The 17931-nt window shown below is 41.7% G+C and overlaps 1 protein-coding gene across 1 annotated transcript in view; it reads right to left on the bottom strand.

The window, feature by feature from the left end:
* Positions 1 to 17931, bottom strand: part of LOC126203901 (synaptotagmin-7) — a 361415-nt gene that overhangs the window by 72969 nt on the left and 270515 nt on the right. The window contains exon 3 of the mRNA XM_049938289.1: positions 3433 to 3580. Within this exon, the coding sequence (XP_049794246.1) occupies positions 3433 to 3580 (148 nt within the window). The remainder of the gene's footprint in view (positions 1 to 3432; positions 3581 to 17931) is intronic.

Raw genomic sequence — 17931 nt, 5'->3', positions numbered from 1 at the left:
GCTACATAGTCATTCGATGTTTCTAGAAGAGAGAAAAATACTTCTAGGATAATGATTCCGCTGCGTGTTGTGTGATGTCCTTAGGTTAGTTAGGTTTAAGTAGTTCTAAGTACTTGGGGACTGATGACCATAGATGTTAAGTGCCACAGTGCTCAGAGCCATTTGAACCATTTGAACCATAATGATTCCGCGTGCGTGTTCCCTCCGTGGGTAAGCACGAGAACCCCCTAATTAAGTGAACACCAAGTTAACAGCAGAGGCTCGGATTGGCGAAGAAAATGGACCATGCTGTTCCGAAGGAGCCATCCCAGGCGTAGGTAAATCAGTCGGACAGAATTTTAACCACCGCCATCCTGAATACGTATCCAGTGTTTTACCATAGTACCAGATCACTCGGTAAATCTTTTGGCGTCACGGAAATGATACGGCAGTAAAGTGGTGTGTTTTAGCCAGTTGGTTATATGGAATCATCAATGTAAGATGGGTCGACGTAGGGATATGACAGGATGGTGGAAATGGGATATTGAGTTTGAATGTCACCGTAACCTCCCCGTGGATGAAGTTTCCTTGTTTATTGGTGTATCAACGTGTCTAAAAGAAAAGTAATGGTGTACTGTCATGCCCTGCCATTCATAGCTGTTTCAGGTCAGAAGTGCTGCTGTCAGTGAATGCAGACCTATCTCAATCGGTTTCGGAGCGAAGGTCATTGCTCCAGCGGCAAGGAAATCTACACGTCTCCAATGGATCATAGATCTGTATTTTACTACATAAACCATCTGACGGTGTAGGTGAGGGGATGGGGGTACATCTGGTACCACTAACTGATTTCGCCCCCCCCCCCTCCCCCCCGCCAATCCGGCCAACAGCAACCTGTTCTTCTCGCAAATGGCGGTTCGGAAGACTGAATGTCGATAAGCCTCTGTATTAGATAGAAGTTCTTGACGTTTCTCCTCGCGGTCGAATCGTTAGATGTACAAGTATGTGGGAGGAAGTAATATGCTGTCCGACTCTTTACGGAAGACGTTCTCTCGAAATATCAGTAGTAATCCAATCCGTGAGGCACAACATTTCACTTGCAACATCTGCCACTGCTGAGCATATCTGTAACGCCATCGCGGCGGCTAAACGAACCTGTGACGAAATGCGCCCCTCTTCGTCGGATCTTCTCCACCTCTTCCGTCAGTCGTACCTGGTAAGGGAGCCAGACTGGTGAACAATACTCAAGAATTGGTCGAATAAGCGCTCTATAAATCACTTCCTCCGTGGATGAGTTACTTTCCTTTGAGTTTCTTCCTATGAATCTCAATCTGGCATCGTGCTAGGTGTTTCATGTGGTCATTCCACTTAAGGTAGCTTTGGATAGTTACTCACAGATATTTTACGGTAGAAACCGTTTCCAACAGTTTTTCATCAATCGTGTGGCTGTAGAGTAGTGGATTTCTTTTTCTATGTACGCTCAATATGTTATATTTATTTACACTCATGGTCAACTGCCAGAGCCTGCACCATTCATCACTCCTTTGCAGGTAATTTTGCAAATGAATAGTATCTTCTGGCGTTGCTATTTTCTTATAGCCAATTGAATAATCTGGGGACAGTCTTACAGAGTTTCAGAAAAATTCTATTAGATTATTTATATACATTATACACAGTATCAGTCCTGTCACATTTCCTTGGGGTACTCCGGCAATTACCGATACATCTGTAGCTTCTGTTCCATTACGAGATACGTGTTGCGATACATTTGTAAGAAAGTCTCGGATTCAGTAGCGAATCCGGCCCTATACTCGGTAAGCTCATACGTTTTTCAATAAAGGACAGTGCGGGACGTTTTTAGAACCCTTCCTGAAGTCTAGGAACACGGCATCAACCTGAGCGTCGTTGTCAAGAGCGCTATGGTTCTCACTGAGGAACAGAGAGAGCTGAGATTTGCAATGTCTCTTTTTGCAGATTCCACGTTGATTTTTATAGAGGAGATTTTCGTTCTCCCAAACGTCTTGAGCATAAAACATGTTTCACAATTCTACAACAGATTCAGGCCTAAAATTATGAGCATTTGCCCTACGGTCCTTTTTGAAAACGGAAATAACCTGTGCTTTTTTCCAGTAGCTTGGGATCTTCCACCGATATAAGAGAAACTGCTGCTAGAAGAGGAGCATATTCTTTCGCATAATCTTTGTAGAATCTTATAATTATGTCATTAGCTCCTGATGCCTTTCCACTGCTAAGCGACTGTAGCAACTTACCTATTCCGCCATCGGTCATTTAAATAACTGCCATTTCAACGTTCGTAAAATGCTTCGAAGGAGGGACCGGTTACGATTTTCCAACGTAAAACAATTTCAGAAGACCAAATTCAGTATTTCGGCCTCGTCTCTGTTATTTTCCGTTCGGATGGCACGGTGGTCACTGAGAGAAGAGGGAGTTTTGAACCGATTACCGATTTTACGTAAGACCGAAAACTTTTTGGGATTTCAATCAGGTCGGTTGACAAAATTTTACTTTGAATGTCACTGTGGGCTTCTCTTATTGCTCTCCTCGGGTTCATTTTCGCTTCGTTCAGCTTTTGTTTGTCAACTAGGTTTTGACTTCTCTTGCATATGTGATGAAGCTCTCCTTGTTCACGTAGCAGTTTCCTAAGACGGCTATTAAACAGTGATGCGTCTCTCTCAGTCCTTAACACCCTACTTGGATCATTCTTGTCTAACGTATGTTGAACGATGCTTTTGAATCTTTTCCATTTGTGCTCGATATCTTCGTCCTCAGGGCTGAGTATTTGATGCTATTGCTGACTTTAGGCCTGTAACGTGGCCGGAGAGCACGAGTTTTGCTTCCTTTCCACTAATGAATAGCTTCATGAGAAATGATTTCCGTGTTGGTGTATAGTCCCCAGCGTGTAGAGGGTACAACTCAAAACAGAGAAGTTTTTCAGATCATTATTTGGGCGCAATCGTTCCTGCTATGATGAATGTCAACGACGATGTTTATTGCAACATTCTCAGTGACTAACTGCTTCCCTTTCCTCTACTTAATGATAAATATTCTGTAGAGATTCCCACCTTCCATTATGAGGACAGCGATTTTCAAACAATTGTATGCATATGTTCCTGATTTGAAGAATACTCAGCCACCCTAACGCACTAAGAATTGCGTGCTAAGTCAGCCGATCTTCCGTCCATTGAAATTATTTGGGACTATTGGGAACAACTGGTAACAATTGGCAATGGACACGGCCAGAATTTGATAGCACTACAGTATCTCACCGTCAATGAGCAGCTTCCACTGGATATAATGTATCTGGAAAAATTGCGAACTCTCTTCCCAGTCAAACTGAGGACAGTATCAAAACTGGAAACAGTGTTTCAAGGGATGAGCGTATTGCTTGTTAGTCATGCCTGATATGAATGAAGTGGACACAGAGAGCGTACTCACCTTCAAAGTAGAAAGTCTCGTTCCAGCGCGGGTTGAGGGTGCGCCTCTTGATCTTCGTCTCCAGCCGGTGTTTCTTGTCAGGCAGCAGCGTGACGCGGACGTAAGGGTCTGAAGTACCAGTGATGTCTTTGGCGGGCAAGTCCTTCGCCTGCCAACACAACAATAATTGACATCTTATATTATACGCAAAACATGAGCACATTCACAACGGGGAAACAAAAACGTCAGATCGTACTAAGCATTAGATAATTATTTGTTTTACATACAAACCTCTGTGAAGGTAGGGTACAGTACCCATACGGGAACACACGACGACATTATATTTTATGGTGACGCCTATAATGAAATTGCCGAACCAATAGAGATTGACGAGTCATTACACAATTTTTAAAAAATTACAAAATGAGGACAGCACTAGACAATTTCTCCAGCACCATTTTCTGGCCCTAAAAATACAGTTTTGCCAGGTTATGGCAATTACAAAATCCCTCCCCTACTCAGCAAGCATCACCATAGAAGCGTGGATGTGAATAACCAATCTATGTTGTAGAAAATGTGAATGCGAGTTTTGTGTTACAGAATGTGCTATGATGAGCACAGAACCACACGGGACAAAACCGACGGTAAAACATCAGCTCAACTTCAGCACAGTATCCAGTTTCACCTCGGCTGACTGTGACGAAGAAAGGAACGTCGGAGGCTGATTGTACTTTAACCTACCACTGTATATAACATGCAACAACTGAAAACTGCATCTACGGGACAAAACCGACGGTAAAACATCAGCTCAACTTCAGCACAGTATCCAGTTTCACCTCGGCTGACTGTGACGAAGAAAGGAACGTCGGAGGCTGATTGTACTTTAACCTACCACTGTATATAACATGCAACAACTGAAAACTGCATCTTGCGGATTAGCCCTTCCTTCCGCTAATCCCTTCACATAATGGTTTCGTTATTACCGTTGATAAAAAAAATTGTTCAGATGGCTCTGAGCACTACGGGACTTAACATCTGTGGTCATCAGTCCCCTAGAACTTAGAACTACTTAAACCTAACTAACCTAAGGACGTCACACACATCCATGCCCGAGGCAGGATTCGAACCTGCGACCGTAGCAGTCGCGCGGTTCCGGACTGAGCGCCTAGAACCGCGAGACCACCGCGGCCGGCCACGTCGGAGGGAGGTGCACAACACATGAAGAGTAATACAATGCCATAAGCCGTTCGATGCTTTTCCGATACCGTTCTCGAACACAAAAAACTGATTGTTAATGCAGCGATAGGACGGTACACTGCTCTGATGCCATTTCGGAGCACATACATTTTTATATACAAACTCAAATTTTTATAACGTGCAGTATACACTTTAACTGATTCTCTCTGCCCAGAGAAATCTTATTTAGACCCTGGTGTAAAATGGCTCTTACTACTCAATATATTCTCTCTAGTAGACACGCTTAATGACACAGTGTTCTCTTGTAAACTATTTACTCACAATCGGTTTCGCCATAAACCGTCCTCATGGTGCCGTAAAAACGAATGAAACGAGAAAAGAATCCATGAACAACGAAACAAAACATAATTTCCAAAGAAAACAGCAGTCTGAAACTTTACAGTGACACGAACACTTTACATTTATGGCACAGATATAAATGAACAACATGGTCGAGTCAAAAGGGTAATAACTTTTAATACACGAATCAAGTACTATAGCAATGGCTCAACCACACAACAAATGAAATAGTGGCAGTCTAGCATAGAAATACGATCCAGGTCACAAAGCTACGCGGAAGATCTTTCATCCAAAGACAATGTAAATATAAAGTATGAGGCTTCATAATGCCGTAACTTAATAAGCATAAAACAGTGAAAATATATGATGAAAATAATAATTTTATATACATAAAATTTTTCCACCAAACACAACCACAACGACTGACATCATAGGAACAGATACAGCCAAGTAACTTGAAAACATCACATAGTTGAATCTATGGTACATTCACATGCATTAGAAGTACAGTAAAGAGAACAAGCCTTCCATATCGTGCCTTAAAATAATTATATGAAAACAACTACATCGAAAAAGATTTCAATAAGTCATATACATTCCTGGAGTAAAGTACACATCAAAATTATACTACGTACGTCTTAGCTTGGATGTATACTCGGCCTACAGCTACAAATATTACCACTCGCCAACACACTTTAACAGAGTGACTATACCTTCGTGATTCGGGATGTATGTATAAATTTATGTTCTGCCCAATTCTGTTCAGTAGCTTTTTTTTAGTTATCCAATTCACTCCAGTAATCTACATCACGGTTTTGCAACAAAACTTCCTAGAAGCTTCCATTATCCTCTTGCGTATATCGTTTATTGTCAATTTTTCTCTGCGTTTTAGGCTATTCCCGGGACGAATGCATGCGAGAACATTTCCTACCTCTCCAATTTACATTAGGTAATTAAACATCTCTCTTTCTAAGAAAATCTTGTCTTGCTGTTACAAGTGTGCACTTCATATCCTCTCGACTCGTGCCATAGTCAGTTATTTATCTCGCCTAATAGCAAACTTGTATACTACTTTCAAGATGTTTATTACCTTATCTAATTGTAATACAGTCATTGAAAAAGATTTTACTTTATTATTTGACAAAAGGTAAGAATGAAACGAAAATAAACCGTCGTGTGATTGTCATTTATGGTTCACTCATTCCTAATTACTGCTCCATAATCTTGACAGTGAAAAGGAATTGATGGATATAAATATGCACTTTCCACCAAGAACGACTTTTTAACGCTGCAAATTCCTGCCTCTATGCTGAACACTACTTTTCTTTCTTACAGTTACAACTATTCAGCAGGGGAAGAGACTCTTAAACTGAAGGACTAGAGTTAGTTACATGTTAAATGGATAATTCGAAGAAAATTTTTAGAGGGTACATAGTGATTTTCACATCGATTTAAGAATCCGTTCTGTGATTTTAGGACAGCAGCCATCTGCCCTTTTTTCAGTCGCCTCGGGCTTGGGCTCGACGAAGGATTCACTAAGTAGGCCAGTGCCGAATAGTTATGTAAATGTAGTAGTTTAAGCCTCTGAAACATGGTGTTGCAGAGGAATGTCTAAGGACAACACGTTCTGCGACGAGTTGACAAAAATGTTGCCTAATAAAATATATAATGAGAGGGAGAGAAGGCTCCGGCCGCTGTTGCCGAGCGGTTCCAGGCGCTTCAGTCCGGAACCACGTGGCTGCTACTGACGCAGGTCCGAATCCTGCCTCGGACATCGATGTGTGTGATGTCCTTAGGTTAGTTAGGTTTAAGCAGTTCTAAGGGACTGATGACCTCAGGTGTTAAGTCCCATAGGACTTAGGGGCATTTTTGAGTGGAAGAGAAGCATTGGGCACATATCACAACATGAGTTGATAAAAACAGTAGTCGGCTCTGTGGCGGAAGAATAGTGTCACAACACGAGTCCTTAAAAATGAGCGCATGAGACACATCGATGACTCTGCACGGAGCAGCCGGTATGTCAGTAGAAGAGGACAGTTGGTAAGCTACAAAAGCAAAGTAGCGAATAAAACTGACAGCAGGGGACCGAACCATCAGGCTCTTACTCCAAGCAATAAATGTAATTGCACACTCTTTCAGTTAAAATTTCGATGTCTAAATTTGGACGAATTTCAAGATATAGCATTTTTCTCCTTTTTTAAAAACTTTTATATACACGTAATGAAGAAATACGTACTATAGACCAGATGCAACTTCTATCTGATAAGAATATCGTAAAATGAAACATTTAATAATGCGGTATAGTAAGAGATAGACATCTTTACGCAGCAAGCGGCGCCAGAGTATTACGGAATCCCAGGATAGACGGATGAGACGGCTTTGAGTGGTTCCTTTAGTTTTCGGCGGCAGCTGGCTTCAGGTCGGCGCGTGCCCCTAATCAGCATGCGGGCTACGTTCGGCCCCGGACGATAACGAAGTTCTTTCCTTTCTTTGGCGCATCTCCGGAATGCTTGGAGCCAGTTCACGAAATGAATTGAATCAACATGTCCCTCACTTTCGTTTTCTCTTCCTCTCTTCTTTGTACCTAACATCTGCAAACGACCGTTCCACGATGTAACTACGTATCTGCAGTTGATTATTTTTGTACCGGTCAGCTCTGTGGGCTCCACTCTACAGTTCACAACAGTCCTAATCTCAGGTAGCAGGTGTGGGTCCTTCTGTGTGTCGAGCTTTATTCATTTCATGCACCTCGTGGTCAGCATGTTGAAAGTATTAAACTGCTGCCTTTGCTTTTAAATAGCCTTCGTTACTGTGACTCTCGTATTGTTCCCTATCATCGTAGTCTGCTGTCTCTACAAACTGACGAAAACTCATCACATAGCTTTCAATTCCAGTCAAATTAACTTCCTTGGTACGGAAATCTCCAGTCAACAGATCAGCACCGTTTAAGGAGGTATCGCTCGTGCAAAACTCATCTTGCCTTTACGATATTGCAGTACCTGTTGTATTCCAAATTGAGATGCACTGGGTCTTCGGACATGAATGCACGGCCGAAGGAACAGGCACTGGGGCGACTCCAGCCGTTATGAAATACATGAAATGCTTTCGCAGTTGCGAATTTGGACAATCATCAGCTGCGTAGTGGAACAGCGACAATGGAAATTTTGCCGGCCTGGGACTCGAACCAGGATCTCCACCTCACCGCTAATGCTAGCCATACCATTAGGCTGTTCGATCAGGACTCACGGGCCGACTCAAACCTCCACATATCGTCAACCATGGAACAAGAAACACTGCATCGTAATTCGGAACAACATAGGCACTGTATTATCGTATTTATCTGCCGATATTGGCCAAGCGACTTTCAAGTAAAATGCCTCGCCTGTACAGGAATATACATGACGGATGTACAAGTACAGGTTGTAGACAAATGGTTGAAACCATGTGGTGATTTGAGTCTGACCGTGAGTCGTACTCGACTAGCCTATTGGTAAAGGGACCGCTAGCGATAAGCAGGAAATCCGGGTTCCAGTCCTGGTCTGAAACGAATATTCATTGTCGTCATTCCATTATACAGCTTATGGTTGTCTATATTCGCAACTGCGAATACATTTGATATACAGCTTGAAAACGTCTCACATGATATCGTACGTGCTGTAGATGAAGCGCAACAGCAGATTCAATATTCCTAAATCTCCGAAAAGCGTTTGGCACGGTGTCCCACTGCAGACCGTTAACGTATCTCCGAGCATAAGGACTGAGTTTCCAGACATGAGGGTTACTTTATGACTTCTTAAGTAATAGGACCCAGTGCGTAGTCATCGAAGGCGATTGTTCATTAGAGACAGGGGTATCGTCATGAATGCTTTAGGTAAGCATGATAGGAGCGCTGTTATTCTCTCTCTCTTGCCCGCATCTCGTGGTCGTGCGGTAGCGTTCTCGCTTCCCACGCCCGGGTTCCCGGGTTCGATTCCGGCGGGGTTAGGGATTTTCTCTGCCTCGTGATGGCTGGGTGTTGTGTGCTGTCCTTAGGTTAGTTAGGTTTAAGTAGTTCTAAGTTCTAGGGGACTGATGACCATAGATGTTAACTCCCATAGTGCTCAGAGCCATTTGAACCATTCTCTCTCTCTCTCTCTCTCTCTCTCTCTCTTTCTCTCTCTGGACAGGATGAGCAGTAATCTGCGGTTGTTAGCTGATTATTCTAGGGGTGTACCGACAGTTGAGTGACTCTGGAGGCTGCAAGATTACTTAGACAAAGTTCCTAATTGGAGATGAATGGGAGCTGTAGGGAAAATTTCTAATTGTTGTTATGAATGACACCTAGGTGTAAACTAGTAAAATGGAAGTTAACTCAAATGGTGGGAAAAACCGTTCCACATTATCCGAATACATCATTAATAGTTTACCACTTGACAGACAGGCCGATTAACTATCTAGGTGTAACGTTGAAAAGCAATAAGAAATGGAACGAACATGCAAGTATTGTAACAGGGAAGGCGAATTGTCGACTTCGGATTAATTGGGGAAGTTTTAGAAAAGTGTGGGTCACATGTAAATGAGACCGCATATAGGGAGAAAAGTGAGACACAGTCTTGAGTACTCGAGTGCTTGAGATCCCTACCGGGTTAGATTAAAGGAGGACATCAAAGCAATTCAGATGAGAGGTGCTAGGTTTGTTACTGATAGATTCGATCGAAACTTAAGTATTACGGAGATGCTTCGGGAACTCAAATGGGAATCCCTGGAGCGAAGGCCCGTTATTTTCGATGAACGCTGCTGAGAAAATTTAGAGAACTGACATTTACAGCTTACTGTATACCGGTAATGATTTTACTGCCGGCAACGTACATTTCGCATAAGGACCACGACCGCAAGAGAAACTGCGGTCCGTACGGAGTCGTACTTTCTGGTTACTGTACAATACAATCTGCTATTCCCAGTGAAACTGAACATATAGCTGAAGAAAATGAGCATACAATAATTATCATACGTCACACTCAACAAAAGGGCTAGGAATCAGAAGTTATATCGTCCAGGATGTAGAGCTTCGTCACAGGTAAAAGCTGTAACGACCATCTTCGATAACTGCATGTTTGCTAAAATACACTCACGCGCTAAACTCCACTTTAGAAACTGAACGAAACTGAGAGAAAAGAAGTATTAACGCTCTCTCTCCTTGTTTGAATGTATATTTACTATGTAAGTACGTAAATACAGGAAAAAAATTACAGGAGATAACAACGTTCAGTCTCAGTTTTAATAGCAAGAAAATACTATAATTTCTCTCATTAAAATTAATTCAGTTTGTTATAGAGTCTATGAATTATGATATCGTAACAATAACAGAATATCGGATCGTACTTAGCTATTACGTTCTCGTAATCATCAAAAACGAAAATTTCCCGAAGAAACTTTGCTGTCGCCTATGTAAATGGAAAGTGTATGTATTTTGTAGACCGAGCTAATCATGAAAATTCAAATTCGACAAAACTGCACTTTTAATGCAGCAAATTCCAGTTATGAATTTGACGCAATTTTACTGATAAATTCCATTATTTCATAACAGCTTCATGGCGTCTATGCCGAGAAAGTTGAAGACTATCATCTCATCACGTAGCTACCTCTCCGCAATGCATCGAATATGAGAAATACAAATTTCAGTGGAAGGTTATGTATGTCCTAGCTGTATTAATAATTTAATGTACAGACACGAAACGGCTTTCGCAAATACGGGAATATATAACACTTATCTTCGCAGAGGCAGCAATCTAAAACGTTTTATATACTTCTTATGTGTGACCCTGTTTTTTTTTCCTCCTATTACCATGGTTCTGTCATTACACACAGCAAGGAAGAAAATAATTACACCTTCCAAGACTCGTTATAATTATTAAATTGGTTTTGAGTTCAATTGCCTGTCATAACAACAATCATAAAAGCGGAAAATAAGTGAATAGATGTGTAATGAAGACGATGGAAAAGCAGTCCGAAGTTGCAAATTTTACTTATCTTATTCACTTTATCACTAGTATCGGGCCGAGACCCATTTTCAAATCATCGTGATATAGAAACGGTATTGCTGAAGATGTGAAAACATGTCATAAATGTGCAACGAGCAGCTACATGGTTTTCACATCTTCAGAAATACTATTTTTGACTATATTACGATGTTTTTAAATTGGATTTCACCCGAAACTGGACATCGATTGAATAAAAGAAGTGAAATTGGCAACTTTGGACTGGTTTGTCTTTGTGTTGATTAACAGAAGTTTCTGACCCACAGCTATTTCAGCATCATGGAAGTTCGTAGAAGTGTTATGGGTGGGATGCTGGGGAGAATGGTGTTGAACATTAGGAGGACTGATAAGAAATGTGGAGGTCCTATGTTGGATCGTCAACGACAGATATTTATTTGCAGTTGTTAGGAAATCAACTAGGGTGACCGGACCTGTGCTGAGAGATCAAAGGAAAACTTCCACGATCTAGAGGAAGCCGTAGAGGGAAAAACATTCCAGAGGAAGAGAGAGGATAAAATGAGCGCTCAAAATAAGGTGTGCCTTCTAAGGCGCATTTGCGGATAGATGTTGTACGTATCTCGCAAACTGACCACGAAAGTAAACTTAGAGGGACTCGGGGCCCGCATGTAGGCTTACCAGCAGTCGTTCTTCCCACGAGCCAATGGAACATGAAACACGGGAAGTTACAGTGAGGATAATGTACCTTCCACCGCACACCGTATGGTGGCTTGCGAAATCTACATCATACTCCGCAAGCCACCTAAAGGAGTGTGGTGGAGGGTACTTCTGGTACTACTAACTGATCCCGCTTCCCTGTTCTACTCGCTAATAGCGAGTGAAAATAGTAACTGTCGGTAAGCCTCTGTATTAGCTCTAGTTTCTCGAATTTTCCCAACATGGGCTTTCGCGAGATGTCAGTGTGAAGAATTAATACGTCGTCCGACTCCTCCCAGAAAGAGTTCTAGAAATTTCAATAAAAACCTCTCCGTGACACATAATGCCCCTTTTTTAACATGTGCTACTTGAGTTCGTGCAGTATCTTCGTAACGATCAGGCTCTGAGTAGACGCTTCCGTGGCGAAATGTTTCGCTCTTCGTTGTATCTTGTCTGTTTCTTCTATCAGTCCTATCTGGTAAGAAGCCCGAATTCATGAACAATACTCAATCAACAGACGCCCCGTGAGTCGCTTCCTTCATGGAAGATTCTTGATATGAATCTCACCCAGTCTTACATTTGCTTTTTTGTTTTATGTCCTCATTCCACTGACGGTCGTTTTGGGTAGCTACTATTAGTTTTTTATGGTAGATACTGTTCCCAGTAATTTCTCATCAATACTGCAGTTTTACTGTAGTGGATTTCTTTTCCTGTGTATGCGCAAAATGTTACATTTATTTACAGTCGACGAGAACTGTCAGTGCCTGCACCATTCATCAATCAGCTGCAGGTAAGTCTGCAAATAGATACTGTGTTCTGGATTTGCTAATTTCTTACTGACAAAAGCATCACCCGCTGTCAATAATGGCCCCATCACACTCCCTTAAGCACTCCGGAAATTATCTATACATGTGTCGATTTTTTCCGTAAAGAGTGACGTGTTGACTTATGTTTGCAGGGAAGTCTTGAATCCAGTCGGAGATGTGGTCCAGTATTTGTGAGCTCGAATTTGTTTCAGTACATGACGGTGCGGTACCATGTCAAATACCTTCTGGAGGTCATTAAACGCGGTATCAAACTGAGAGCCGTTGACTGCAACGCCATAGATCTCGTGGGGAAACAGAGAGAGTGGAGTTTCGTAAGATATCCGCTCGCGGAATCCATGTCGACTACTGTAGACGAGATTTTCGTTCTCCAAAATCGTTGTAATTCTAGAGCATAGAACGTGTTTCATAATTTCACAATATACTATCGTGAACTAAATGTGCACCTATCCGACGACCCTTCTTGAAAACTTGAATGACTTGTGCTTTTTTCGATTTGGTAGGTACCCTTCATTGCTCCAGCGGCCTAAGAAGAACTATTGATAGAAGGGGAGCAAGTTTCTTCACATTATCTAAAAAAAGAATGTATAGGTATCTCATCTGATCCGTGAGTGTTATTTTGTGTGGAAGAGATTCCTCTAGAAATAATGGGAATTATTTTGAGTGGAAAGAATCGTAGAAACGTTTTTTAGTGTTTGTGGTGGGCGATTAATTTATTTACGTTCTACGTCTCTGTTTGTTATGTGTCAGTGGCTATTATGATCAGTTATTTCTTATTTCCATTTATATAGTCGTTTATTACTTTCTTGTTCGTTGCAAGGTCTCTGTATTTGAATGTACGCTCGTAATGTTGGATGCTTTCTGTTGTAACTGTTGTTTTAAATACCTTTCACATCCCGTTATTTGCCCTGTTTCTACACATTTATTTACTAGTAACAGAAATGGTGGGTAATTGTTGCTGCTACGGATGGAAATGTAAATATTTCAATAGGTAAACAGTTATTTTTCACAGGTAAATGCTACAATGATTTAGTAGCAGTTACCATACATTAAAGAGGCGCTTGGTGTGATGATTAATATCGATACGTAGTATAATGAAAGGTCAGTACCGTAGCGATAATTTATGTGACCGTACGGCCATACATTTACGACAAAAGTGCTCGACAAATTCGCTAGTGTAGGAATCAACTGTCAGCCATTTGAGCCATTTTCACCAGCAGGTAAGATTTTTTGCGTCATTACCTTCAAAGCATTTTGCTTACTTTAGTCACTGTATCAGCCGCAGTATTACAACATACTTCGCCGGCCGCGGTGGTCTCGCGGTTCTAGGCGCGCAGTCAGGAACCGTGCGACTGCTACGGTCGCAGGTTCGAATCCTGCCTCGGGCATGGATGTGTGTGATGTCCTTAGGTTAGTTAGGTTTAAGTAGTTCTAAGTTCTAGGGGACTGATGACCACAGCAGTTGAGTCCCATAGTGCTCAGAGCCATTTGAACCATTTGAACAACGTACTTCTCACGGAAAATAAATGTATACGATTAATAATTTCCTGAAAAGTAAACGAAGCTTAAACCTGCGGCCCGAGAGGGGAGAATCAGAAAAAAATTCGTCCGGACAAATATTTCAGTCAGGTGGAAATCGCTAATTTCATGCAAGTCTTCTTCTTCTTTTGTTTAGCGTTTATCCTGTGCAGGGTGGTTCCCACTGTTTAATTCTGACAAATTTAATTTTATTTAACTTTATGGCCGGATGCCCTTCGCGATGCTCTATGGAAGTCACGTCCGCCATCTGTTTGTGAAACATGTAAACTTTGTTTTCCATGTTATCGTATTTTAACTATTCGTGTGTCGCATTTTCTGAGGTGAGTAGTTGGAACCATCGCAACATTTGCCTCAATGAGGGGACGAATCATCATAGGAACCACAGTCACGTATACTGTGCACCGTACAGGATCTAAGCCGCCGCAGTGATATGATGTGAGTATATCTCGCCATCCCGTCTCGCAAGAAAATGCGAAGAGCACTACGCTATACCATTATGTCTAAAATATTGGTATTAACTAACAGAGTATGATCAAGACGAATAACAAAGTTTTAATTTCGATGGAATGATAGGACGAATATGCTGCATTTTGAAATTATCTTTAATTTATAACAATGCTGTTCATTAACGTTTTAACGGGTGACAAATTGGTTAATACGTAAGCGGGAAATGATATATTATATATGAAGAATAATATGCATTTAAAGAACACGTTCAGCCATAGTGGTAAATTTTACGCGCGGAGACGATGTATTATTCCTACCGCAGACGCTTAACGTAAGATATTAAGACATATTTCATGGACTACGGCATTATAGGTTGTTATACTACAATAACGATGATTAACGACTATATAAGTAACGATGGAATAGAAAGATGAACGTAATTTACAATAAGTTATTCTGTAGCGAGAAAAATTTAGGTGTGTATTCGGCTGTAACTAGTGAAAAAAGAGACTCCAGTGCTCGAAAGTATACACAAAAGTCAAAGAAAAATCTTGCCCTACTAAACGTACATGGGATGGGTTATTACTGAATGCTGTGTTGTTGTTGTTGTTGTGGTCTTCAGTCCTGAGACTGGTTTGATGCAGCTCTCCACGCTACTCTATCCTGTGGAAGCTTCTTCATCTCCCAGTACGTACTGCAGCCTACATCCTTCTGAATCTGCTTAGTGTATTCATCCCTTGGTCTCCCTCTACGATTTTTACCCTCCACGCTGCCCTCCAATACTAAATTGGTGATCCCTTGATGCCTCAGAACATGTCCTACCAACCGATCCCTTCTTTTAGTCAAGTTGTGCCACAAATTCCTCTTCTCCCCAATCCTATTCAGTGCCTCCTCATTAGTTGTGTGATCTACCCATCTAATCTTCAGCATTCTTCTGTAGCACCACATTTCGAAAGCTTATATTCTCTTCTTGTCCAAACTATTTATCGTCCATGTTTTACTTCCATACATGGCTACACTTCCTGACACTTAAATCTATACTCGATGTTAACAAATTTCTCTTCTTCAGAAACGATTTCCTTGCCATTGCCAGTCTACATTTTATATCCTCTCTACTTCGACCATCATCAGTTATTTTACTCCCTAAATAGCAAAACTCCTTTACTACTTTAAGTGTCTCATTTCCTAATCTAATCCCCTCAACATCACCCGACTTAACTCGACTACGTTCCATTGCCCTCGTTTTGCTTTTGTTGATGTTCATCTTATATCCTCCTTTCAAGACACTGTCCATTCCGTTCAACTGCTCTTCCAAGTCCTTTGCTGTCTCTGACAGAATTACAATGTCATCGGCGAACCTCAAAGTTTTTATTTCTTCTCCATGGATTTTAATACCTACTCCGAATTTTTCTTTCGTTTCCTTTACTGCTTGCTCAATATACAGATTGAACAACATCGGGGAGAGGCTACAACCCTGTCTCACTCCCTTCCCAACCACTGCTTCCCTTTCATTTCCCTCGACTCTTATAACTGCCATCTGGTTCCTCTACAAATCGTAAATAGCCTTTCGCTCCCTGTATTTTACCTCTGCCACCTTCAGAATTTGAAAGAGAGTGTTCCAGTCAACATTGTCAAAAGCTATCTCTAAGTCTACAAATGCTAGAGACGTAAGTTTGCCTTCTCTTAATCTAGCTTCTAAAATAAGTCGTAGGGTCAGTATTGCCTCACGTGTTCCCATACTTCTACGGAATCCAAACTGATCTTCCCCAAGGTCGGCTTCTACCAGTTCTTCCATTCGTCTGTAAAGAATTCGCGTTAGTATTTGACAGCCGTGACTTATTAAACTGATAGTTCGGTAATTTTCACATCTGTCAACGCCTGCATTCTTTGGGATTGGAATTATTATATTCTTCCTGAAGTCTGAGGGTATTTCGCCCGTCTCATACATTTTGCTCACCAGATGGTAGAGTTTTGTCAGGACTGGCTCTCCCAAGGCCGTCTGTAATTCTAATGGAATGTTGTCTACTCCCAGGGCCTTGTTTCGACTTAGGTCTTTCAGTGCTCTATCAAACTCTTCACGCAGTATCATATTTCCCATTTCATCTTCATCTACATCCTCTTCCATTTCTATAACATTGCCCTCAAGTACATCGCCCTTGTATCGACCCTTTATATACTCCTTCCACCTTTCTGCTTTCCCTTCTTTGCTTAGAACTGGGTTCCCATCTGAGCTCTTGATATTCATACAAGTCGTTCTCTTTTCTCCAAAGGTCTCTTTAATTTTCCTGTAGGCAGTATCTGTCTTACCCCTAGTGAGATAAGCCTCTACATCCTTACATGTGTCCTGTAGCCATTACTGCTTAGCCATTTTGCACTTCCTGTCGATCTCATTTTTGAGACGTTTGTATTCCTTTTTGCCTGCTTCATTTACTGTATTTTTATATGCTGTAACACCTTAATACTCGATTTGTGAGACTTTGAGGAGATAAAACATAGTTGTTATGGATTATATGAAGTAATGATTAACATTGGATGTAGAAGAAGTTATATTTGTAGGAACTAAAGCGTGAATGTTGAGTGTAAAAGAAAAGTGATTCTATTTATACTGTACGAATTCAGATATTTGAGAGAGGGGTGGTTGGTCGATTATTTATGATAATAACTAAGCGTTTAAGATTAAGGTACAGAGTTACAGAAAACAGTTATATTCATGGGATTGTAAGACGTTGGTTTATTGGATTGGCCATATGTAGTAGTTGATAAATACGTAGCTTCATAATGGGAAGTATTATGAAACAAAAAGACACGGCCCACTGTTTACGATGAATATTGATACCAACATACTTGCATGAGGAGGGTTAACCTGTGATATAAGATTGTTTGCAATGTAATCAAAATGGGTAATTATGCACAACAGGGCATTTACCTAGTGCGAAAGAAAGATGGAGCCTACTTTCGTAGAGATATACTGTAGAATATCTGTTCCTTCCACACATGGTTTTCGTTCAGGATTACTGACAATGATCCAAGTGGAGTGGCTGGCCTGTTTTATCGACTCAGCAAGTCTAGTCTGAATTGTTTTCGTCCAGGAGGGAATATACACTCCTGGAAATGGAAAAAAGAACACATTGACACCGGTGTGTCAGACCCACCATACTTGCTCCGGACACTGCGAGAGGGCTGTACAAGCAATGATCAGACGCACGGCACAGCGGACACACCAGGACCCGCGGTGTTGGCCGTCGAATGGCGCTAGCTGCGCAGCATTTGTGCACCGCCGCCGTCAGTGTCAGCCAGTTTGCCGTGGCATACGGAGCTCCATCGCAGTCTTTAACACTGGTAGCATGCCGCGACAGCGTGGACGTGAACCGTATGTGCAGTTGACGGACTTTGAGCGAGGGCGTATAGTGGGCATGCGGGAGGCCGGGTGGACGTACCGCCGAATTACTCAACACATGGGGCGTGAGGTCTCCACAGTACATCGATGTTGTCGCCAGTGGTCG

Source organism: Schistocerca nitens, chromosome 9 (genome assembly GCF_023898315.1).
Source record: "Schistocerca nitens isolate TAMUIC-IGC-003100 chromosome 9, iqSchNite1.1, whole genome shotgun sequence".
In the NCBI taxonomy this organism is placed as follows: domain Eukaryota; kingdom Metazoa; phylum Arthropoda; class Insecta; order Orthoptera; family Acrididae; genus Schistocerca; species Schistocerca nitens.
The sequence above is the reverse complement of the archived record's forward strand: the minus strand, read 5'-3'. Positions and strand labels throughout refer to the sequence as shown.